Source organism: Ranitomeya imitator, chromosome 1 (genome assembly GCF_032444005.1).
Source record: "Ranitomeya imitator isolate aRanImi1 chromosome 1, aRanImi1.pri, whole genome shotgun sequence".
NCBI lineage: Eukaryota > Metazoa > Chordata > Amphibia > Anura > Dendrobatidae > Ranitomeya > Ranitomeya imitator.
Window position 1 is genome coordinate 779,610,962 of NC_091282.1, and position 25,785 is coordinate 779,636,746.

Genomic DNA, 25,785 nt, shown 5'->3' on the forward strand with positions numbered 1-25,785 from the left:
TGACGACCAAATAAAGTTCCGGACTTCTAGCTCCGACCAGCGATGTCACAGCGGGATCCTGATCGCTGCTGCGTGTCAAACACAATGAGATCGCCATCCAGGACGCTGCAACGTCACGGATCGTTGTCGTTCTCGTTGCAAAGTTGCTCAGTGTGAAGGTACCTTTATGCTTAAAGTAGGGTCAGCTGCCTGCATAGCAATTTGTACAGTCACCACTAGAGGGAGCTCCCTGCATAGTAATTTATACAGTCACAACTAGAGGAAGCTGCATGCATAGAGATTTATACAATCACCACTAGAGGGACTTCCAGTTATTGTAATTCAGAGAGACATCCCTGCTTATGGATTTATACATTCTCCTCTTACAGGGAGAGTCCTGCATTGAGATTTATATAGTCACCACTAGAGGGTGCACCCTGCATAGTAATTTATACAGTCACCACTAGAAGGAGCTCCCTGCATAAAGACTATAGTCACCACTAGAGAGAACTTCCTGTATAGGGATTTATATAATCGCCAATAGAGGGAGGTGCCTGTATAGTAATTTATATAGTCACCACTAGAGGGAGCTCCCTGCATTGGATTTGAGGCCAGTTAGAGCTCAGCTACTAGACCACATATGACAATGGGGTGGAGTTAAATGATTAACCCTTACCAAGAGCAACCAGCACAAGTTTTTTTCGCAGCTAAGGCTATCAAACAACGTCATGATTAGAGAGACCCAAGGACATGACAAAACATTGAATAAGTTTCTTACGACACAAACAAAATAAGACATGAGGAGGTTTCATTTGCAATGTGATGATTTAATAGTTGTATTATAGTCGTTCACACAAAGCTTTGCACAATATAATCTGCTTCTTCCACAGACCTCCCCTGCCAGTCGGTCATCATGCATCGTAAAAGCGGCCACAAGCAGACGCCGAGTTCTCCTTTATTATTAAAATTCTCTGGTTTTACAAGTTGATGCAACTCAGTCTATAAATCCCTTCACTTAAAGGGACATGAACATGTGTAAAATACGGAATAGACATCTCATATATAGAATGCTCTTCATCTCTTACCAAAAAATCTTTACATTCTCAATAAATATCTAATAGAAATTCCCTTATTAAAAAATAATAAAATAGAGACAATACGGACCATCCCCTTCACACAGGGTACGCCGACTGTGTACATGCGGCAAAGCGAACGCACAGAAAGAAGAGTCCTGGACATCACCAGAGACGAAGGAGCCATTGTATTGCTTGCTGAGAAGCTCAGACCCGGCAGCGACTACGAAACAGTGGAGTTCTCCTTTAAGACACTAAGTGCTAGTGACCCAGGAGGTGGGGTGTCCTATGTGACATCATCCAGGATGATATAAATGAGAATAAAGAAACTAGTGATACAAGGGGACCCTAAAAAATAGATTCTGGGGGCAGTAGGCCTCATGGGTGTCCATGCAACTCTGCAGGGGGAATCACCCGTATTCACATTCTCAGAGATCACATTACTGCAACTGCCCCAGACCAGAATTTTGGGGGTTAAAAGTCTGTAGGACAGTTACTTGCTCTCTGGTATCAGTTATAAAATTACAGTCACCTCGCCTCAGTAATAGCTGATATCAGGGAGTAATAGATTGTAGCCTCCTGTCATACAGTCTCCTCCCCCAATAATGGCCGATAACTGGGAGTAATAGATTGTAGTCACCTGTCCTTTAGTAGCCTTCTGCAGTAATAGCTGATAACAGGGAACAATACATTTTAGCATCATCTTATTGCAATCACAGCAGCTGTAAAGTGAAATTCTTTTTTTTTTTTTTTTTTTGCGGCCTCTGCTGACATCTAGTGGTCGAATGGAGAATTGTGACATTTCTTTCCTGTATTGATTGTTTTCCAGTCTAATTTAAAAAAAATTAAGTTCCCTTCTGATAACCAATTCCCTTTAATGATCCCAGATTCATGCTGTATTCCCAAGAATGTGTTTTTTAACAGCAGCAGGAATTCCCAGGTAGTAATAATTTTGGTAACTAAGATATCATCTCAGTGCTCCGACAATGGAGGAGATGGAGAAATTAATTTCTCCGCCTCCTCCGCAGCTGTGCGAGAGACTCAGAGCACAGACGCATGACACTTGGCTCCTACTGGCAGCAGAGTAGGAGCCGCGGGTCATTAGCATATCGCATCCGATGCCACACGCTAGTGTGACCCCGGCCTTAGAAGACAAAACATATGAATATGTCAGATACAAGGTAAAACATGATAAACTGATGGTTCGCCGCCACCGGCTTCTGCCATACAAATAAATGGCTGAAATCATTGCTGCTGCGCTAATAGGAGGGAGCTCAGGGATCCTAAAATGGGTGATAAGTCCTGAGCCTCCAGTCCCACCGCAACGAGAGCTTTCTCGAAAACAGGAGCCCCAGATTTAGATTGTTCCACGTGACCCCCTTTCTTCTTCGTAGCGCCCAATGGAGGGTTATAGCTCCACGTACCTTACACGATTAATATCATCATTGCAAGACGCAAAGTATTAAAAAGGCGCCAAAAAGTGTGCCAAAGTTGTAAAAATAAAGTCTATGGAGGAGACGGACGTTTCCACCTAAAAAGAGTCACTTTGTTAAGACTTTGCTTTAATAGCACCCTCTAGTCATATCCAAAGTTGCATTCACGATCTGTCTAGTGTCCAGTTAGTAGAGAGCAGTGCATTTTGGGAGATAAGAGTAAAGCTGGTCTGATAGGTGAGCGTAGATACTAGCGAACGCAGCTCTGGATGTGACTGGAGAGCATAGTTATTAGCGAACGCAGCTTTGAGTGTGATTGGAGTATAAGAGGACAGGACAGGAGGACGGAAGTGAAGCCAAGTATCTCCATGTGGTCTGTAGACTCCATAACAGAGGAGACAATGATCCCGGGGATGGAGGGAGACGCTTCCTTCTCTGCATTCTCCCACAAGGACACTAACATCACTTTTTTCAATCTGAAAGGCTGAAACCAGAAAACAATAGCTTTACAGCTGTATCATTGTATTGACTGACCATTACTTTAATAATAGTATACATCATCTATATGAGACGGCCTGAGCTGAAGTGTCCGATGGTCACATACCGCGCCACTGTCAGACAACCCGCAGCCATTAACAACGCCCGAAGGTAAAACTGGACAAAAAATGGCACAAGTACAAAACAAGAAAATGTGACTTTAACACCAGCTCCGGCCTGTCCTGCACTACCTAACTCCAGCTCCGGCCTGTCCAGCAGTGCCTAACTCCAGCCACAGCCCATCCTTGCTTCACTTTAGCCCACCCTGCTCCGCCCCGACTTGCTCTGCTTCAACCCACCTTTCACCGTCCTCGTCTTGCTCCGCTTTGGCCTACTCTGTTCCACCTAGTCTTGCTCAACTTTGGCCCACTCTGCTCCAACTAGTCTTGCTCTGCTTTGGTCCACCCTGCCCCATCTCGTCCTCCTCTGGCCCAGCTCGTCCATACTTGGCCCAGGCTCTGCCCCTCCTGCACTGACAGCCATCTGCAGGCAGTTGTGTGGTTTACTAAAAACCTCCACGTAGTCCAGGTCCACTTTGGCCCACCCTGCTCTGCCTAGTCTTGCTCCGCTTTGGCCCACCGTGCTCCACGTAGTCCTGCTCTGCTTTGGCCCACCCTGTTCCACGTTGTCCTGCTCCGCTTTGGCCCACCCTGCTCCACATAGTCCTGCTTAGCTTTGGCCCACCCTGCTCCATGTAGTCCTGCTCTGCCTTAGCCCACCCTGCACCACCTAGTCTTGCTCTGCTTTGGCCCACCCTGATCTGCCTAGACTTGCTCTTCTTTGGCCCACCGTGCTCCGCCTCGTCCTCCTCTAGCCCAGCTCGTCCATGCCAGACTTCGCATTGGCTCCTCCTGCAACAGCAACCATTTGCAGGCAGTTGTGCGGTTTCATAGAGAAGCAAGTGACAGGAAAAGAATCTGTGTCCTGCCGACCACCGCAGTTGTGTATGGAGTAAACAGCGCCCCCTCTACTCCTCTAATAGAACTACATGATGCCTGAAATCGGCTTTCATCCCATACTGTATAAAATCAGATCACATTATAATAAAATATTCTCACGCTCTCCCAAATACATTCAATATCAAGTCATTAACAATTTCAAAACCTCTGCTTGCTGTCATCTGATATCTGGTAAACACTCGTAGCTTAAAGGGACACAATGTAAAAACTGCACCTCTAATGATCTCATGGCTTCCTCCGGTCTGCAGAAACTCTAGTTTAATCAATTATGCTAATTAGGATGTTTGGTGTCTCCTGGGTGTGGCCCAGAGGCTCAGTCTGGTTTTGCATGTCCCGCCTCTCTAACTGGCGAATGACAGCACTGCTTTAACTGGAGTGAGCAGTCTGCAGAGAAAGCTCAGGCATGCTGTCAATCATCACTGAGGGGGCGGGACATGCAAAATCGGCAACACCCAGAGTGCACCGTGCAGCCTATGTGGCATATTTGATGAAGTATGCCATTCACTAACAGCAAACAGAAATTAAGACACAAAGGGTCCAATTCATCATTGTGGGTTTTTCTTTAGCCACTATTTTTTTTGCACCAAGTTATTACAAATGGGGCACAATGTTCATTAATTTTGCATACAAAATGCTAAAAGTGACAAAATTGCCACAAAAACAAGGGCGAGGATTTTTAAGTATTTTTGAAAAGTCACAACTGAATATCCGGCTGAAAACCTCTAAAAAACAAAAATAACGAACATTAAAAAAAGCAAAATGGGTGAAAGCACATAAAATAGACAGGAAAAAACAGAGCAAATCAAAAACAGACGAAAAACACCCAAATTTAGAGAGAAAGCAGGCGCAATTGCAATGAAGAATTGGCCACGTGCCTACGAGAAACAAGGTTCATAGACGCAAGTTCAGACTGAGCTGCCAACGAGCAGCAGGTACTATATAATCGTATAATTTCTAATTTCTCACCTAAGAATCTACATTTTCTATAAAAATATATATTATTTTCCACACAGATTTCCGCTCTTCTCTCTGTACACATCATCTGTATAAAACTACAAAGATTAAAAACCACGCAGAAACCTCGCCGAGACCACAGTTAAGGGATCCGATCTTGAGTCGCCCCCTAGATAAAGAAAGCTGCGCGGCACCAAAGAGCGACTATAATATACATGTCTCTAGCATACAAGAGGAGGGCGCGGGACCCCAAAAAAGCAAACAGGTGCAGACTTTCGCTTCTATAACGCTAATTAGGTTCCCCCCACCACCACAAATACTTTTGGGGCGATCAGAAGCCCAACACATCCAATGCAGTAATGCACCCGACAATGACCAATCTTATATTAATTATGCATTTTCTTTGCATAGCAGAAAGTTCTGGATGCCCCCCCACCCCCCCTCCACCACGAGTCCTGTTTTTATTTTTCTCACTATATCTGCTTACTGTCAGTGAGAAAATTCCTGACCTTTAATTGCACACTTATAAGTTGTCCCCAAAAAGGAAGAAAAAAGGTAAAAGTTGCAAATCCATTTCCCAGACAGAATCACCGTCTGATAGGTCTAGGCGTGCAATGCCGCCATCGGCACTGGTAGGAGCAATGATCCAGGACTGCAGCCGCATGGGCAGAACGAGTTTTCGGCCTCTGACTGGATGTTCCCGCTCACTGACAGCAAGCAGAGATCTTTAGTTCTGGGGGGGTTTGCAATTCTAATATGAAGTTGCAGAACATGAAGGGTTTCTCCTGGTAACAGATGCATTTCCTTCAGACGTGTCTGTGTCAAAGAAAATGTGAGACCCAGCACTCAAAAGTCACATGACCAAGCAATCTGCACCCCGTAAGCGTCCGCCCAACCCTAAAATATGGCGGTCGTCAGAAAGGTGCAGAATAAAAAAGTGCGAAATGCAAAATACGTTCCCTTTTTTACGACCGGACTGAAGTCACAAAAAAGCGCAGACTAACCCCTCTCTCTCCCATCAATAACAAAATGGTGTTTTGGAAAATACTACGACTGGGGTGCAAAAACGGCAGGACGCACAGACAGGACAGGCGTTCTATGCGAAGCCTAAAGAGGTGGACTAAAAACATGAACAATGGGACAAAATGCACGAGGGGGGCTCGCAGGACGCGCCGAGCACTTGCTGGGTGAGCGGCCGATGCTCCCACATCTTCACCCGCTACAGTACAAAAGCTTCAAGTCTGATTCATGTATAAAAAGAGGCGGGATGGGACGATGTCCTGCACCCCAACAATAAAGCCCCCCTTAACTAGTGCAGTAAACTCACAGTGGAAAACTCTCCGGACAATAAAAACCTTCAGCGCCAGAAACCTCCAGAATGGTTGGGTTTCTCAAACTCGTTACTTTGGCTTCTAAAACCAAATGCACATTTCCCAGAAAGCAATTAAAAAAGAAATAAACATTGCTCCCCTGTGGTCGTCTGCGGGATGAAGTCGATCTGCATCCGAGTGTGTTCCCACAATCACTGTCAGCGGCACAACGAGCGCCAAGTGCCGGAAATGCGCTAGAATCTGGGCCCTACTTGAAATGAAGGACTAGGACAAGCCGAGAGCAAAGGGTTAAAGACAATGCCCCCTGTGAGGGAAAGATAGTAAAACCACAAGTCTCAGCATGCCCCCAGCTCACAGGTTGCATAGGCCTGCTGTATCATTTACACACATAAAAGCCCCCCGGGTGACTGCTCGGTCTCGGCAGCAAGTCAAACCTTTCTGGGATAAATGGCAGTCTTCCCAGGAGCCGTGGGGTTAATTAAGGCGAGATTTGCGATTGTTTGCAACAGCCCTTAAACTTTTCAGGAAAATGGAAAGGAGGATATTCCCAGCACCGCTCTCCAGAGCTTCTATGCCAAAGTTATCACACCCCCACCCCATTCCCATAAGCCCTTGCAGCACCAATTGGTTCTTATTAAATGGCTAATTGCTTGCAAGCCCACGAGTGGCGTTCTGCGGCCCAGCACCCGCTGCGTCCCGGACTCTTGGGAGGTCTCTAGTCCGTGAACTGGAAGATCGTGTCAGGGTTATTGCTGTCGCTTTGGCTGGCCGGCTGCACAGTCTTTGTCGGAGAGGTTTTACCGTGGGAGTGGGATGAGTGGGAGCTCTCGCTGGAGCTGCTCCGCGTCTCTGTACTTGTGCTGGTCTTTTTCATCTTCCGCCGCTTGGCCAGAGGGGCCTTGTCCACGTTCTGGAGGAGGAAACCTTCCCGCTTGTACTTGTTGAAGGCCTGAGGAGACAAACTAGTTTAACAGCTTGATGACAATAGCAAGTCCGGGCCCGCAGAGCATGCAGGCAGGTGGACGGCCGACAAGCAGAGTGCCTCCCCCTGCAGAATAGCACTGGGCTGTACTATAATAATAATAATTTTTATTTATATAGCGCCAACATATTCCGCAGCACTTTACAATTAAGCAGGGACATGTACAGACAATAAATTCGGTACGAGTTAAGACAATTTAAACAGTGAAATTAAGGGTGAGGTCCCTGCTCGCAAGCTTACAATCTACAAGGAAATGGGGGGACACAATAGGTGAAAAGTGATTATAATAAATATGGATTTTCATATAAAGCAGCATGATCCGGTCATCAGCCCGTGTGTTTAAGTGCAATAGTCAAGTACCAAAGTGCAGTTATCGTGTGCATGGAGGGTGTGGAGACAGATGAATAGTAGGGTGCAGATTCACATGCAAATAATATTTAGAAGGAGGGAGCAGGGCAAAGTTAGTTTACTGAGTAGTTGATGTGGTAGGCTTGTTTGAAGAGATGGGTTTTCAAAGCGCGCTTGAATAGGTCGGGGCTAGGTATCAGTCGGATCGTCTGGGGAAGTGCATTCCAGAGAGCTGGCGCAGCACGAGAGAAGTCTTGGAGACGGAGGTGCGAGGTTCGGATAATGGGGGATGTTAGCCTTAGGTCATTTGTAGAATGTAGGGCACGTGTAGGGCGATAGACAGAGATGAGAGAGGAGATATAAGGCGGTGCAAAACTGTGGAGAGCTTTGTGGGTGAGAGAGATGAGTTTATACTGGACCCTGTAGCGAATGGGTAGCCAGTGTAATGACTGGCACAAGATGGAGGCATCGGTGAAGCGGCTGGACAGAAATATGACCCTGGCTGCCGCATTCAAGATGGATTGGAGGTGAAAGTTTGGAAAGAGGGAGACCGATCAGAAGAGAGTTGCAGTAGTCCAGACGGGAATGAATAAGAGTGACAGTAAGAGTCTTAGCAGTTTCAACGGTGAGAAAAGGTCGGATTCTGGAAATGTTTTAAGATGCAGGTGACAAGAGCGAGTGAGTGATCGGATATAGGGAGTAAAGGAAAGTTCGGTGTCGAATATGACCCCAAGACAGCGGGCATGCTGCTTGGGAGTTATGGTTGAACCCTCCAGGGTAATTTCGATGTTGGGTAGAGTGAGGTTAGTAGAAGGGAGAAACACAAGTAGTTCAGTTTTGGAGAGATTTAGTTTCAGATAGAGGGAGGACATGATGTTAGAGACAGCAGACAGACAATCCTTGGTATTTTGAATTAGGGTAGGGGTGATGTCGGGGGAAGAAGTGTATAATTGGGTGTCGTCAGCATAGAGATGGTACTGGAACCCAAATCTGCTGATTGTTTGTCCAATAGGGGCAGCGTATAGAGAGAAAAGGAGGGGGCCCAGGACGGAGCCCTGCGGAACCCCGATAGTAAGGGGACGAGGAGAGGAGCCGGCAAAAGATACAGTGAAGGAGCGGTCAGAGAGGTAGGAGGAGAACCAGGAGAGGGCTGTGGCCTTGAGGCCTATGGAGCGGAGCACGGTGAGAAGGAGCTGGTGATCCACAGTGTCAAATGCGGCAAAGAGATCCAGGAGAATCAGCAGAGAGCAATGACCTTTGGATTTAGCTGTTATTAGATCATTAGAGACTTTAGTGAGGGCAGTTTCAGTGGAGTGTAAAGAGCGGAAACCAGATTGTAAGGGGTCAAGAAGAGAGTTATCCGAGAGATATCGGATTAGACGGGAGTGGATCAAGCGTTCCAGGAGTTTAGAGATGAAGGAAAGGTTAGAGACAGGTCTGTAGTTAGCCGTGCAGTTCTGGTCCAGGGATGGCTTTTTTTTTTTTTTTTTTTTATTTAAATAGGTTTTTATTAACAATAAACGAAAAAGAACATCACATTCTCATCCACAATTCAATATGTTACATACACATTTTCTTATTTTTAAGAAACCCCAACATACCCACAACAACCCTCCCCCCCCCCCATAGGACAGCTCATCCCCAATCTATACTCCCCTGAGGTCGCCAATGCCTCAAGTAGTTCTCACCTATCCGAAGCTTATAGTTCCCAACTTCTATTACTCCTATCCCAACTCAAGCCATGGAGACCACATTTTATTACACATTTCTATTTTCCCCCGTCTCTTGTAAACCCCTTTTTCCAACTTTAGACAGTGTTGTACATATTGAAGAAATTCCCTCCTCGCAGGTGGTTCTACCTTTATCCAATTCCGTGCTATCACTTTCCAAGCCATATATAGTAACCTAGCGATTGCTATCTTCCAGGTGTTGTCCACTCCTATTTCATCCACATATCCCAACAAGCATATTATCGGATCTCTAAGGACTCTACATTTACACGCTCCTTCCACCCGACTCAAAACCACAGGGATGGCTTTTTAAGTAAAGGGGTAATGATGGCATGTTTAAATGAGGAGGGAAAGATACCTGAAGAAAGAGAGAGGTTAAATATTTTAGTCAGGTGAGTGGTGACCACTGGTGAGAGAGACTGCAGGAGAGGTGAAGGAATGGGGTCACTATTGCAGGTTGTAGGCCGAGCAGAAGTGAGGAGCTTGTAAACTTTTTCTTCTGAAACAGGCTCAAAGATGTCTAGTGAGCTTGAGGTGCGGCAGGGAAGGGGATCCAGGCACTGAGGAGATTGGGCTGAGATATCATGATGGATGTGGTTGATTTTTTTTCTAGGAAATAAGTGGCCAGATCCTCACCACTGAGATTGGAGATGGGGGCCTTTAGGTTTCAGGAGGGAGTTTAAGGTTTCAAAAAGTCGTTTTGGGTTGTTGGATAGTGAGGTGATGAGGGTGGTGAAGTAGGATTGTTTGGCCAGAGAAAGGGCAGAGTTATAGGTTTTGAGCATGAACTTATAGTGGATGAAGTCTTCTGCTAAGAGAGATTTTCTCCACTGCCGCTCTGCACACCTTGAGCAACGCTGAAGAAAGCGTGTTTGCATAGTGTGCCAGGGCTGCCGTTGTCTGTGTCGGGTCTTTCTGCGGGTAGAAGGTGCTGCTTCATCCAGGGCATTCTTCAGTGTAATATTGAAGTGTGACAATGCCAAGTACTAAAACCTGCTGACCCGTCACCCTATATATTGTTTTACTCTTCATACCCCAATCCTACTGTACCCCTAAACCGCCCATAGTCGGGACTATATGACCCCGATCCAACATTTGCTCTGAAAAGTTACCGTTTTTAGAAAGAGCAAATATCCCGTTATCTGTCAATGAAACCCCCACGAGAGGAAACAATCTTACATGAAACGTGGCTTTGACATGAGTGTGCACCGACGCTCCGGCTGAGCCCAGGATATCCGGTGTCATCAGAGGGTTGGAAGATAACTGGCTGCCATTTTGAAGCCACTCATTATATCTCAGGGTCGACATCTTGATTCTTTTATTCGGATCTACAGTAAGAAGCCCTGAGGAGAGAAAAGAGAAGAACTATCAGCAGCATCCATCTGGTGCCAAACGACAATTCCCCAAAAGTCAATGACGGCTGTGTAGTTTCGCAACAGCCATATGCAATAGTAGCAGTGGCGCCCCCTGGAGGCAGCAGTTATTTTATATTACACGGTTAAATACCTGGGACTCCAGCCCTCAGCCACGATGGGGGCAGTAATTCTGTACAGTGCAATGACCCATCCCATCCTGACACCCGGTGATGTAATGCTGGGGTGCACTATGGGGGCTGATTCATTTACATGCAGTGTCTGTGATATCCGTCAATGCCCCATCACCATTCAGACTTTGATAAGATGGACATAGGGGGCTAATACTTAATCCGAGCTGCAGCATCCTGATGCTTGTGCCGGCGGGTTCAGCTCTGCAATTTGGAGGCAGAAAGTAGCCGGATTTGTACCTTGGATTAAATCCTTCGCCTCCTGAGACACATTTTTCCAGCTTTCGCCTTCGAAAGAGAAGTCGCCTTGCTTTATTTTCTTCATGATGTCCTCTGCGCTGGCACACATCAGGGTCTTCTCGTGACACTGGAAAGGTACCTGACCCGACAGCATCGTATACTGCAAGGAAGAATTCTTTACAATTATCAGAGCATTTCCTATTAAAAGTGGCTGCAGATGAGGGGTGCACAAACTTTCTAGGGGCTGCCTGAGGGGGGGCTACAATAAAGTTTTTCTAAAAAGTTTATTACAAATTTACTCCACATTCTATGAAAGCTCAGTATTGACCCAATGTCAAGGGCCGCAAAGTCTCCTCCATTACCAGTGCCCCGCGGGATGGCCCCCATAAAGTTACAGTCAAGTTTTCCTTCCACTTACTAAAATCACCCCCAGACTCCAGAGGTCACATGACTCATCATAGCCGCTGGCGTTCAGCAGCTCTGGCGCGGCGTAATGCAGAGTGAAGCAGGGGGTTTTAAGCGGCTGATTATCTGGTGGCTTTAACCGAGCAAATCCAAAATCTATGATTTTTATTTCTGAATTATCACTTTCATCTGTAAATAAGAAATTCTGGAGACAAAAGAAAAATAAATGAATCCAAATCAGTATTAACAATAGGAAACGCAAGACATCAAGAGATATTTGGTACATGATGAGAGTTGTAGTGGGTAGTGTTTTTTAATCAGAGGAGGACTACGACCCCTCCCACACTGGGCCCCGCCTACTAAACGCCGTCACGCACTTCCCCTTAGTGCCACCTGTGTTATTAACTTTGTCACTAGGGGGCAGCACAACTACTGAAATATACTGGGCTAATCACTGTGCACAGATCCTTACACTTATGTTTAGCGGATATCTCAGTACCAGCCCAGCACAGCAGACCCTGCAGGGAGGATGGCACCCAGTGGAGCATAGTGCTGCCAAGTACCGTGTGCCCAATCTCAGCATCTAAGAACCCCTGCTCTTTTACTTCCCCCCTTACCAAACAGCCCACCTGACGCCTTTATCTCCCCATTAGTATCTTCTGTCTTCCACTTCCATTGTTCACATCTTTTATGCCCCTCATACCTTTTGTCATCTATGGACCTTACACCCCTCACCCTAACCTATCTTCTGAGACATTGCTATCTTTTATTTTCTAGGACTTCTACTCTCATCTTAAAACGCCTGAGACTTTCAGACCCCACAACCACATGCAAAACGCAGCCTCCAATTCCTTGAAATGAAAGGAGAATGAGGCAGTCGGGATCTGATCTATGCTGCCAGCTAACTTTTGTATTCAGTAGAGGGTCGCAAGAATCAATCTTACTGGAGGTCCCATCCCTCGCACCCCTCGTTCTGATATAATCCATATAAATGAATATTCATGGTTGGACCGTACCTCTGGTTTCAGGTCGCGGTGTACGACCCCCACGTCGTGCATGTGGCTGACAGCGGACACCAGCTTACGCATGATGTGGCTGGCTTCGGACTCGCTGAATGATTTCTTCTTCTTGATTCGCTCAAACAATTCTCCTCCTTTCAGTAATTCCATCACGAGAAAGGTGTGAAGCTGCGAAAATGTACAGAAAAAGTGAGAAAAACACAAAACACACTGCGAAGAAAAGTATCACAAGTTACTGATCGCAGGAACAAAGAACTTAAAATATGAAAGGGTTGAGAAGATGACGGTAGGACAGATGACTATTGTCCATTAATCCTTGTTATGAGCCATTTTAATTTTCCCAATATAGATGTTTCTAATTCATTTCTTGCAGTAATATCAGTAGGCGACAATGTTCACTCACCTGGTCATGATATATGTCATGTAACTTCACTATATTAGGATGACCCTCACACAACCTCATCGCTGCTATTTCTTTCTGGGTATTACTCTCCATTCTACATGGAGAAAGACAAAGAAGCACAAAATGTTCTAATGTGATTAACAGACAACAACCAAGAGCAAATACATATTATCTGTCTGCCTTTAAACAAGTTTCCTTAAGATTATATAACTGATCCCGCACTGAACCGGAGTTACATTTGTGATATACTACAGAGCTGCACTCACTATTCTGCTGGTGCAGTCACTGTGTACATACATTACATTACTGATCCTGCATTACAACCTGTATTATACCCCAGAGCTGCACTCACTGTTCAGCTGGTGCAGTCACTGTGTACATATATTACTGATCCTGCATTACAACCTGTATTATATCCCACAGCTGCACTCACTATTCTGCTGGTGCAGTCACTGTGTACATACATTACTGATCCTGTACTGATCCTGAGCTACATCCTGTATTATACTCCAGAGCTGCACTCACTATTCTGCTGGTGCAGTCACTGTGTACATACATTACATTACTGATCCTGAGTTATATCCTGTATTATACTCCAGAGCTGCACTCACTATTCTGCTGGTGCAGTCACTGTGTACATATATTACATTACTGATCCTGAGTTACATCCTGTATTATACCCCAGAGCTGCACTCACTATTCTGCTGGTGCAGTCACTGTGTACATACATTACATTACTGATCCTGAGCTACATCCTGTATTATACCCCAGAGCTGCACTCACTATTCTGCTGGTGTAGTCACTGTGTACATACATTACATTACTGATCCTGAGCTACATCCTGTATTATACCCCAGAGCTGCACTCACTATTCTGCTGGTGCAGTCACTGTGTACATACATTACATTACTGATCCTGAGCTACATCCTGTATTATACCCCAGAGCTGCACTCATTGTTCAGCTGGTGCAGTCACTGTGTACATACACTACTGGTTTTCGGCAGTAGTGAATGATGAGCTGTTACTATGTATAATTGGAATTTCATGTCACTACATATAGGCTTTGATTCATTCTGTTACATCTTGGATTATGCCCCCTCCCATTAACTCAGGCCTAACCTATGAGTGTGCAGTGTGGCGCGGCCCCCCAAGCTACGTACCGCTTGCTGATTATTTTCACCGCATACTCTTGGTTGTTCTTTTTGTGCAAACACTTTCTACAGATGGAGAAACTGCCTTCTCCCAGCGGCTTCTCCTTCAGATCGAGCTCGTAGTGCTGATAAAAGGGGGAGTCCTGCCAGGAAATCAATGGCACGCAGTAAATAAGTTAGAACTTAGCAAAAAATATTGGAATGTGAATTCCAGATAATAAAGAAATAAGCAAAGAGGCCGCAAGAAGGAAACATCAGAGGAAGGAGAAATTTGCTGCTGTGGGGGATGTCAGACAGATAGCCAAGACTTCTAGTACTGCGGCGATGTGCACCCTATAACATGACATAACTGGGTACATGGCTGGCATCTGTTTATCACTCAAACTGTTGTAAAACTACAACTCCCAGCATTCATTGGCAGCTATAGGCTGTCAGTGCCTGATGGGTGATGTAATTACACAACAGCCGAAGTGCCGCAGGTTCATGATTCCCTATAGTGAGCCAACCCCTTTAAAGCAAGGGCAGCTGGCAAGGGGAAGCATTATGATTAACCCCTTAGTGACAGAGCCAAATTTTTTAAATCTGACCCGTGTCACTTTATGTGGCAATAACTCCGCAACGCTTCAACAAATCCCAGTGATTTTGAGATTGTTTTTTCCTGAAACATTACACTTTATGATAATGGTAAATTTAGGTCAATATATTTTGTGTTTATTTATAAAAAATATCAAAAATTTGAGAAAAATGTTAAAAAAAATTGCAATTTTCTAAATTTGAATGATTATCCCTTTAATCCAGATGGTCATACCACAGTAACCCATTAATAAATAACATTTCCCACATGTCGGCTTTACATCAGCACCATTTGTAAAATGTTATTTTATTTTGTTAGCAGTTTAGGAGGTTTAAAAATGTAGCAGCAATTTTTCATTTTTTCAAGGAAATTGACAAAATGTATTTCTTTAAGGACTTATCCATGTTTGAAGGGACTTTAGGGGTCTCATATATTGAAAACCCCCAAAAGTAATATCATTTTAAAAACAGCACCCCCAGACATATTGAAAACTGCTGTCAGGTAGTTTATTAACCCTTCAGGTGCTTTACAGGAATTAATGCAAAGTGGCATGACAGAAATGAAAATGTGGATTTTTACCACCTAAAAGTCTCTAACTTCTGAACAGATTTCTTCAGCAGGCAGACTCTAAGGCCGATATTTGGTCATGAATTGCCATGGCAAACATCAGGACCACACAATCATGATCTGAGGGCACCAATTTGGATAAAGAGGAAGCCCCCACACTCTGTTAACCATTTATAATGATGTAGTCACTATTTACAGCAGCATCTAAGGGGTTAAACAGATTTGGACGGTGCAAATACAGATCGTGGCTGATGCAGCAAGTTGTCAGCTATAGTGTACAGCTAACAGCTGCTGGATTGTCACCTGTATGGGGATGCTATTCTCTTATATCTCAGGTCAGTTAAAAGACATATTGGCGGTCATTAAGGGGTTAATACTATGGAAGCTGTGAGTAAGGGGGGCACTGTAGCTTATGGGGGCCCCTCATCAGTCAGTAGCGGGATAAGGCGAACACTAGGGCCGCAGTGTGACAGTCGCTATGAGTGATGGTGGCTCGCCCTGTAAAAGTTTAGCTGCAGATTCCAACTTTGATGAAAATCAGATTATGTCATGCAATCAATAAGTGACATCAAACTCCATTTCCGGTTCAGAAAGAGGTTGTGCAGCTGCTGAGGTGTCTGCTCTGGTACCTTCATCATGGCACTCCTTGCAATGTTTGTGACTCCCGGTCGCTCCGATCCCAAGTGATACTGTACAGTGTCTGCGATGGCAGCATTCGGCTTAAACAGGATGGATGGAGCAACAAAAGAGTATCCCTGCGAAAAAAAACACACACACAACAATAATCAGAGTATACCAATATGAATATAGCGAGCATACACAAATATGGGGGCGGCAGGAGCCCAGGGATGCGGAGCGCACTCTGTAATCATCACATGGGCAAACATGGCACAGATGTTAAAAATAAAAAGGATAAAAATACATTGCAGCTGTTCCTGCACTTGTGAAAACGTTCAGATGTCTCCAGAGGCGCCAAATACTGAGGAAATACAGAGCAACAAAGCTTCTAATTAAGCGACAGATCCATCCAGATCTCCTGCCAAGGTGCAAGCATCCGAGACATGTCACCTCAACCGCAATATAGCCCTAGACAGCAAAGAAGGAGCTGGAGTATTACCTCCATGTATCAGGATGAAGCGGAGCCCCCCAGTACCTCACTGTACTGCTCAGTGTCCACGGGAAGACAGAGCTCTATAGAAAAACCTCCTAAAAGGATTTCATTATTATCATCAGAGCATTACAATACTGATCCGGAGTTACATCTTGTATTAGGCTACATTCACATTAGCGCTGTGCGGCGCAGGGTCGGGCGCAGCCGCGGCGACGCATGCGTCATGCGCCCCTATATTTAACATGGGGGGCGCATGGACATGCGTTGTCTTGCGTTTTGTGATGCATGCGTCATTTTGGCGCAACTGTCAGGGTGCAGAGGACGCTGCATGATGCAGTTTTTTCGGCACCAAAAATCATGCAAAAAATGAACGCATGCGTCACAAAACGCTGCGTTGTGCATGTGTTTTGCATGCGTTGTGCGTTGCGTCGCCGACGCTGCGCCGCACAACGCTAATGTGAACGTAGCCTTATCCTCCAGAGTTGCGCTCACTATTCTGCTGGTGCAGTCACTGTGTACATACATTACTGATCCTGAGTTACATCTTGTATTATCCTCCAGAGCTGCACTCACTATTCTGCTGGTGCAGTCACTGTGTACTTGCATTACATTACTGATCCTACAATGCATCCCCTGCTTGTTCACTGTCTGTAGAGTTTTCCGTTGACATGTACATTCTGGGTGGTCTCACCTGATGGAGACACCACTACCTGCTACCTGCAGAGCCTCAGATGATACGTTGTGGCTGCCCGCTGTCGCTGCTCACATACTAAAAGTCTTGCAGAACTGCAGTTCCTTCCATGTAGGCGTCTCCACCATGTGTACGGTAACCTACTCTTAGGGGTAGAACATCTGGGAGTATACACGACACTGCTCCTTGTCTTCCTTGATATAACATCAAATTGAAGGACTCCACTGTCTCTGACATCACATTAGGAGATGGCAGCTTAGAGTGCTAATATAATAATGCAGGAATGCCCTTGAATAATGTCCGATCCATACAGTAACCAGAGACTTATCAGGTATTATATGGGGGATGCACTGCTGGATGCTGTGCTCGCTGTCCGGACGTCTCGTTCTGCAGCTCATTACAACGGAACCCCGACAAGTGACTCGGCAAAACATATTGTGTAATCGGAGGATTAGCTCCACGGGTCAAGACTCCCCCAGGGGAAAAAGCTGGCAGCTGTGCCAGGCACAAGACTCAGTTACCTGAAATATCCGGTCGGCATTCATGGGCAGAGCAGCTGGGGAGTATGTAGGATCCATCTCTGTAAACTCTTCTGCAAAATTCCCCACGTCTAGCTCATCCTTGATCACCGGCTTAAATGGAGCAGGCACTTTCTTTGCTGCCAAATCCTCCCAATCCAGGTTCTGAAATATAAGAAGGGCAGCAATGTATAAAGCAGGCCATAGCTCCCTGATATTTATCAACCGGCGACATAAGTAGTATGGACCCTCCTGATGGCAGATGTGGGAAGATGAGGAACCAGAAGTTGGATTTCAATAAGTAGAGTAATTTTATTCTCTAGGGAGATAATCTGCAGAGATCGGAGTTCAGCGGAAAGGGAGAATGGATCTGGATGGAGAGGTGGTGACAGACGAGTCTGGGGTAAAGGGAACAAAAAAGTCCAGTGGAAGACAAAGTAACGCCAAAGAGGAGTCTGGACTGGAAACAGCAGAATCCAGGAAGGATGGGTGTGGTGACATGGGGGTCCATGAGCCATGTGAGCACAGTGGGTGGTGGGCATCCAGGTGACAGAGAGAAGGGGAGTGAAGAGGCCGGGGGGCAACGGAGAGCCAAGAGGCCGGGGGGCAACAGAGAGCCAAGAGGCCGGGGGGCAACAGAGAGCCAAGAGGCCGGGGGGCAACAGAGAGCCAAGAGGCCGGGGGGCAACAGAGAGCCAAGAGGCCGGGGGGCAACAGAGAGCCAAGAGGCCGGGGGGCAACAGAGAGCCAAGAGGCCGGGGGGCAACAGAGAGCCAAGAGGCCGGGGGGCAACGGAGAGCCAAGAGGCCGGGGGGCAACGGAGAGCCAAGAGGCCGGGGGGCAACGGAGAGCCAAGAGGCCGGGGGGCAACGGAGAGCCAAGAGGCCGGGGGGCAACGGAGAGCCAAGAGGCCGGGGGGCAACAGAGAGCCAAGAGGCCGGGGGGCAACAGAGAGCCAAGAGGCCGGGGCGCAACAGAGAGCCAAGAGGCCGGGGGGCAACAGAGAGCCAAGAGGCCGGGGGGCAACAGAGAGCCAAGAGGCCGGGGGGCAACAGAGAGCCAAGAGGCCGGGGGGCAACAGAGAGCCAAGAGGCCGGGGGGCAACAGAGAGCCAAGAGGCCGGGGGGCAACAGAGAGCCAAGAGGCCGGGGGGCAACAGAGAGCCAAGAGGCCGGGGGGCAACGGAGAGCCAAGAGGCCGGGGGGCAACGGAGAGCCAAGAAGCCGGGGGGCAACGGAGAGCCAAGAGGCCGGGGGGCAACGGAGAGCCAAGAGGCCGGGGGGCAACGGAGAGCCAAGAGGCCGGGGGGCAACGGAGAGCCAAGAGGCCGGGGGGAACGGAGAGCCAAGAGGCCGGGGGGAAACGGAGAGCCAAGAGGCCGGGGGGCAACGGAGAGCCAAGAGGCCGGGGGGCAACGGAGAGCCAAGAGGCCGGGGGGCAACGGAGAGCCAAGAGGCCGGGGGGCAACGGAGAGCCAAGAGGCCGGGGGGCAACGGAGAGCCAAGAGGCCGGGGGGCAACGGAGAGCCAAGAGGCCGGGGGGAAACGGAGAGCCAAGAGGCCCGGGGGGAACGGAGAGCCAAGAGGCCGGGGGGCAACGGAGAGCCAAGAGGCCGGGGGGCAACGGAGAGCCAAGAGGCCGGGGGGCAACGGAGAGCCAAGAGGCCGGGGGGCAACGGAGAGCCAAGAGGCCGGGGGGCAACGGAGAGCCAAGAGGCCGGGGGGCAACGGAGAGCCAAGAGGCCGGGGGGCAACGGAGAGCCAAGAGGCCGGGGGGAAACGGAGAGCCAAGAGGCCCGGGGGGAACGGAGAGCCAAGAGGCCGGGGGGCAACGGAGAGCCAAGAGGCCGGGGGGCAACGGAGAGCCAAGAGGCCGGGGGGCAACAGAGAGCCAAGAGGCCGGGGGGCAACAGAGAGCCAAGAGGCCGGGGGGCAACGGAGAGCCAAGAGGCCGGGGGGCAACAGAGAGCCAAGAGGCCGGGGGGCAACAGAGAGCCAAGAGGCCGGGGGGCAACAGAGAGCCAAGAGGCCGGGGGGCAACGGAGAGCCAAGAGGCCGGGGGGCAACGGAGAGCCAAGAAGCCGGGGGGCAACGGAGAGCCAAGAGGCCGGGGGGCAACGGAGAGCCAAGAGGCCGGGGGGCAACGGAGAGCCAAGAGGCCGGGGGGCAACGGAGAGCCAAGAGGCCGGGGGGAACGGAGAGCCAAGAGGCCGGGGGGAAACGGAGAGCCAAGAGGCCGGGGGGCAACGGAGAGCCAAGAGGCCGGGGGGCAACGGAGAGCCAAGAGGCCGGGGGGCAACGGAGAGCCAAGAGGCCGGGGGGCAACGGAGAGCCAAGAGGCCGGGGGGCAACGGAGAGCCAAGAGGCCGGGGGGCAACGGAGAGCCAAGAGGCCGGGGGGAAACGGAGAGCCAAGAGGCCCGGGGGGAACGGAGAGCCAAGAGGCCGGGGGGCAACGGAGAGCCAAGAGGCCGGGGGGCAACGGAGAGCCAAGAGGCCGGGGGGCAACGGAGAGCCAAGAGGCCGGGGGGCAACGGAGAGCCAAGAGGCCGGGGGGCAACGGAGAGCCAAGAGGCCGGGGGGCAACGGAGAGCCAAGAGGCCGGGGGGCAACGGAGAGCCAAGAGGCCGGGGGGAAACGGAGAGCCAAGAGGCCCGGGGGGAACGGAGAGCCAAGAGGCCGGGGGGCAACGGAGAGCCAAGAGGCCGGGGGGCAACGGAGAGCCAAGAGGCCGGGGGGCAACGGAGAGCCAAGAGGCCGGGGGGCAACGGAGAGCCAAGAGGCCGGGGGGCAACGGAGAGCCAAGAGGCTGGGGGGGAACGGAGAGCCAAGAGGCCGGGAGGAAATGGAGAATGTCACATAAGTCCGTAGAGGAAAGCAGAGAATTTTGGCAGTGGCTTTCTCCTCTTTTCCTAAAAAATGCACATGCAAAATATATGTTAGGTAAAGGTTGGGTTAAATGCTAATCAGCCAAGCCAGTATCCAGCCGAAGAACAAAGAATCACTAACGGAATATACTAAATATACAAAGGATAAAATCACTAAGGCTAGTAAATCAGAAATGCAGGGAAATAAGTGAGCAGCCTGCAGTATCTGCTTCCCCCTATACTAGTAGGGTAATAACATGCAGAGATGCAGCTTCAGCATCTCTCCTAATGTGTCTGTCAGCGCAGAAATCGGATCAGTAGAGCTGAACAGCGGGAAACTCACCTGGAAAAATGGATGTTTCCTTATTTCATCACAGCCACCGGGACCGCAGCCGAGCCGCTTGTTGGGGTCTTTCATCAGCAGACCTCTGATGAGATCTTTCACCAGCTCACTCATCTCTGGCGGGTAGGGCGGGTCACTTTTTAATATTCTCCTGCAAAAGTACAGATCTGTATTTGTGCCTTAATTCCATCATTAAAAGGAATATTACTGAAGTGACATAAAAAGTCAGTGATCTAAGTGAAAAAAAGCAGCACAGAGGATGGCAGGAGCAGGGTCACTATCAGCAAATAATATTGCAAGAGAGGAGAGTGCTGTTCTTCTAGAAGGACACAGAGTTACTTAGAAAAAAGAACACGGTCCCCTAGCAGAGCACAGTATTTCAGGAGAGGCGTATGCTGATTTTTTTAAGGATATTTTTTGCCTTCGGTCATTGGCAAAAGTCAAATGTGTCATATTCCAGCAATATGGGACGTACTTTGAAATTTCTGCTTGTGAATTTTTCTCCCCGTCTACAGTGAATGGCGACGCTCCTGTCAGCAGCTCATACATCAGAACGCCCAAACTCCACCAGTCGACAGCCTGAAACACGATAATGGCAGAAAGTCTTATCCCAAAACAGAAAACCAAGGCAAATGTTATACGTATAATGAAAGATTAATCCTCACAAGTAATGAAAGCGTCTACTATAATAGTCTAATACTCCGAGTCGGCTATCTATCACCAGAGATCAGCGGTGACATCACTGAGAATGCCTCCTATCCATCACTAGAGATCAGCGGTGACATCACTGAGAATGCCTCCTATCTATCACCAGAGATCAGCGGTGACATCACTGAGAATGCCTCCTATCCATCACTAGAGATCAGCGGTGACATCACTGAGAATGCCTCCTATCCATCACTAGAGATCAGCGGTGACATCACTGAGAATGCCTCCTATCCATCACTAGAGATCAGAGGTGACATCACTGAGAATGCCTCCTATCCATCACTAGAGATCAGCAGTGACATCACTGAGAATGCCTCCTATCCATCACTAGAGATCAGAGGTGACATCACTGAGAATGCCTCCTATCCATCACTAGAGATCAGCGGTGACATCACTGAGAATACCTCCTATCCATCACTAGAGATCAGCAGTGACATCACTGAGAATGCCCCCTATCCATCACTAGAGATCAGCGGTGACATCACTGAGAATGCCTCCTATCCATCACTAGATATCAGCGGTGACATCACTGAGAATGCCTCCTATCCATCACTAGAGATCAGAGGTAACATCACTGAGAATGCCTCCTATCCATCACTAGAGATCAGCGGTGACATCACTGAGAATGCCTCCTATCCATCACTAGAGATTAACGGTGACATCACTATATAGGATATATAGATCCCGGTACCTTGTTGTGTCCAGAATCCCCTCCTCGTACGATCTCCGGCGCCATATATTCGATGGTCCCACAGAAGGAATAGGCTCGTTCATTCTAAGAATAAAGAAATTGATCATTTGATGTAGAATAAAGACACAGGATATTACAGATATTTGGGGTTGGGGTGGATATCACAGTAAGGCTCTGCGGACCTTCATGCTCACATCGCCATACACAATATTGTATATATACAGTACATATGTACATATAATAATATGGCATAATCATACTGCAGCTGTCACTGTGTCAGCTCCAGCTGGGGGATGATTTACTTCTGCTCCTGTATACAGGTTACCACCCGCCGATACATTCCCAGTTATGATTGCAGGGATTATCGAGGTGAATGTGCTGCATTAATCCCTCACCTGCAATATCCTGACAGACGAGGATTACAGCATCAGAGACCAGGACAAAGGACTTAAAAACAATAATACTGATCTTCACTTTTTGGGATCTTTTTCTTTCCCAAGACACAGCTCGTACCGTGGGAAAAAGAGAAAATGTAGTGGCATCCCCCTTCTCCCACCACCTATCTACATTACACATCTAGATGCAATTTATGGAGGCTGTGGGGAAATATAACTACAGCAGGCATTCAATATGCACTACAATATAAAAGGGATCAGCGGTGACATCACTGAGAATGCCGCCTATCCATCACTAGAGATCAGCAGTGACATCACTGAGAATGCCTCCTATCCATCACTAGAGATCAGCGGTGACATCACTGAGAATGCCTCCTATCCATCACTAGAGATCAGAGGTGACATCACTGAGAATGCCTCCTATCCATCACTAGAGATCAGCGGTGACATCACTGAGAATGCCGCCTATCCATCACTAGAGATCAGCAGTGACATCACTGAGAATGCCTCCTATCCATCACTAGAGATCAGCGGTGACATCACTGAGAATGCCTCCTATCCATGACTAGAGATCAGCGGTGACATCACTGAGAATGCCTCCTATCCATCACTAGAGATCAGCGGTGACATCACTGAGAATGCCTCCTATCCATCACTAGAGATCAGCGGTGACATGACTGAGAATGTCTCCTATCCATCACTAGAGATCAGCGGTGACATCACTGAGAATGTCTCCTATCCATCACTAGAGATCAGCGGTGACATCACTGAGAATGCCGCCTATCCATCACTAGAGATCAGAGGTCACATCACTCAGAATGCCTCCTATCCATCACTAGAGATCAGCGGTGACATCACTGAGAATGCCTCCTATCCATCACTAGAGATCAGCAGTGACATCACTGAGAATGCCTCCTATCCATCACTAGAGATCAGAGGTGACATCACTGAGAATGCCTCCTATCCATCACTAGAGATCAGCGGTGACATCACTGAGAATGCCTCCTATCCATTACTAGAGACCAGCGGTGACCTCACTGAGAATGCCTCCTATCCATCACTAGAGAAATGTAGTTTTAAACCCTAGACGGCCGTGTAAGTCACTTACCTCATCTGATAGAAACTCCTTACTGAGACCGAAGTCCGTTAGAACCACATGGCCGCTGGAGTCCAGGAGGATATTTTCGAGTTTGATATCCCGGTATATTATCCCCAGCTGAAAGTAAAGCAGATTCTCATTTCTGTGACGTGTCCGATGACAGCAGAGGACTGGACAGAGAAGGAGCTGCAGATTATTCAGGCATCTGGCACATAAACAGCGATAAATCCTCCAGAGAAGAATGTACACAGCACCACTGGGATTCTCTCCTGTCCTGAAAGTTTGCTATAATGTATCAGGAGTAATGTAAACTGCACTAAAAAATAAAGGGAACACTTAAACAACACAATGTAACTCCAAGTCAATGACATTTCTATGAAATGAACCTGTCCAGTTATGAAGCAACGCCGATCTTAAATCAATTTCTCCTGCTGTTGTGCAAATGGAACAGACAACAGGTAGAAATGATCGGCAATTAGCAAGATAACACCGATAAAGGAGTGGTTCTGCAGGGGGTGATCACAGACCATTTCTCTGTTCTCACCCTTTTTGGCTGTTTTGATCACTTTTCCATTTTGTCATTTCTCTCACCCCTAAAAGGTAGTATGAGGCAGTGTCTACAACCCAAATTTGTGACTCAGGTAGTGCAGTTCATCAAGGATGGCACATCAATGCGAGCTGTGGCAAGAACGGTAGCTGTGTCATCTGCACAGTGTCCAAAGCATGGAGGAGCTACCAGGAGACATGGAGGGGGCCAGAGGAAGGCAACAACCCAGCAGCAGGACCGCTACCTCCTCCTTTCTGCAAGGAGGAACAGTGCCAGAGTGCTGCAATATGACCTCCAGCAGGCCACTAGCATCCATGTGTCTGCTTAAACTATCAGAAACAGTCTCCATTCCTGATATTGATAATCATGGACGAACTGTTGTCGGCTCCTGGATTGTTCTCCATGAGGGTGGGTGGGGAAGGGTTGAGGTGGAGTTATTTACTTGTAAATGTAAAATGAGTATGGATATATGACGTGATACTTTTTTATGTTTTTGTGTTCAATAAAAATTTATCTGATTTAAAAAAAAGGAAACAGGCTCCATTAGGGTGGTATGAGGGCCCGACATACACAAGTGGGTGTTGTGCCTACAGTCAACATTGTGCAGGGCGAATGGCATTTAACACCAAGATTGGCAGATTCAACACTGGCGCCCTGCACTTTTCACGGATGAGAGCAGGTTCACACTGAGCACATGTGACAGACGTGACAGAGTCTGGAAACGACGTTGAAAACATTCTGCTGCCTGAAACATCCTGCAGCATGACCGGTTTGGCAGTGGGTCAGTAATGGTGTGAGGATGCATTTCTTTGGAAGGCCACACAGCCCTCCATGTGCTCGCCAGAGGTACCCTGACTGCCATTAGGTACCGGGATGAGGTCCTCCGACCCATTTTGAGACCATATGCTGATGCTCTGGGCCCTGGATTCCTTCTAATGCATGAAAATGCTAGGCCTCATGTGGCTGAAGTGTGTCAGCAGTTTCTGCATGATTAAGGCATTGAAGCTATGGACTGGCCTGCCCATTCCCAGACCTCAATCCAATCGAGCACATCTGGGATACCCTGTCTCGTTCCATCCACGAACACCACAGACTGTCCAGGAGTTGACTGCTGCTTTAATCCAGCTCTGGGAGGAGATCCCTCAGGAGACCATCCGCCGCCTCATCAGGACCATGCCCAGGCATTGTAGAGAGATCATACAGGCGCGTGGAAGCCACACACACCTCTGAGCATCATTACCTTATCTTGAGGCATTTCCAGTGTAGTTGATCGGTCTGTAATTTGATTTTGAGTATCATTCCAAATCCAGACCTCCATGGGATATTAATTTTCATTTACATTGATCATTTTTATGTTTTATTGTTCTCAACACATTCCACTATGGAATGAATAAAGATTTGCAAGTGGAATATGTCATTTAGTGATATCTAGGATGTGGGATTTTAGTGACTGTTCACTATATTTTTTGAGCAGTGTATATCTGGTGCAAAGAGGATTGTCCACACTGGATACATCTGTAACAAACCCTCAACTGTTAAAGTATTATGTTAGAACAGCTGTTCAATCTCTACCCAGACAAGATCCTGTT

The 25,785-nt window shown here is 47.7% G+C and overlaps 1 protein-coding gene across 1 annotated transcript in view; it reads right to left on the reverse strand.

The window, feature by feature from the left end:
* Positions 1 to 4,041: 4,041 nt before the first annotated feature.
* The window catches only part of RPS6KA5 (ribosomal protein S6 kinase A5), a 55,770-nt gene continuing 34,026 nt past the window's right edge, over positions 4,042 to 25,785 (reverse strand). The window contains exons 5-17 of the mRNA XM_069736746.1: positions 23,659 to 23,766; positions 22,156 to 22,239; positions 21,232 to 21,335; positions 20,757 to 20,907; positions 17,552 to 17,713; positions 15,858 to 15,983; positions 14,097 to 14,230; positions 12,937 to 13,030; positions 12,531 to 12,701; positions 11,528 to 11,719; positions 11,110 to 11,269; positions 10,506 to 10,669; positions 4,042 to 7,215 (exon numbers count right to left, since the gene is read on the reverse strand). Coding sequence (XP_069592847.1) covers positions 6,982 to 7,215; positions 10,506 to 10,669; positions 11,110 to 11,269; positions 11,528 to 11,719; positions 12,531 to 12,701; positions 12,937 to 13,030; positions 14,097 to 14,230; positions 15,858 to 15,983; positions 17,552 to 17,713; positions 20,757 to 20,907; positions 21,232 to 21,335; positions 22,156 to 22,239; positions 23,659 to 23,766 — 1,884 coding nt within the window. The 3' untranslated portion in view covers positions 4,042 to 6,981. The remainder of the gene's footprint in view (positions 7,216 to 10,505; positions 10,670 to 11,109; positions 11,270 to 11,527; positions 11,720 to 12,530; positions 12,702 to 12,936; positions 13,031 to 14,096; positions 14,231 to 15,857; positions 15,984 to 17,551; positions 17,714 to 20,756; positions 20,908 to 21,231; positions 21,336 to 22,155; positions 22,240 to 23,658; positions 23,767 to 25,785) is intronic.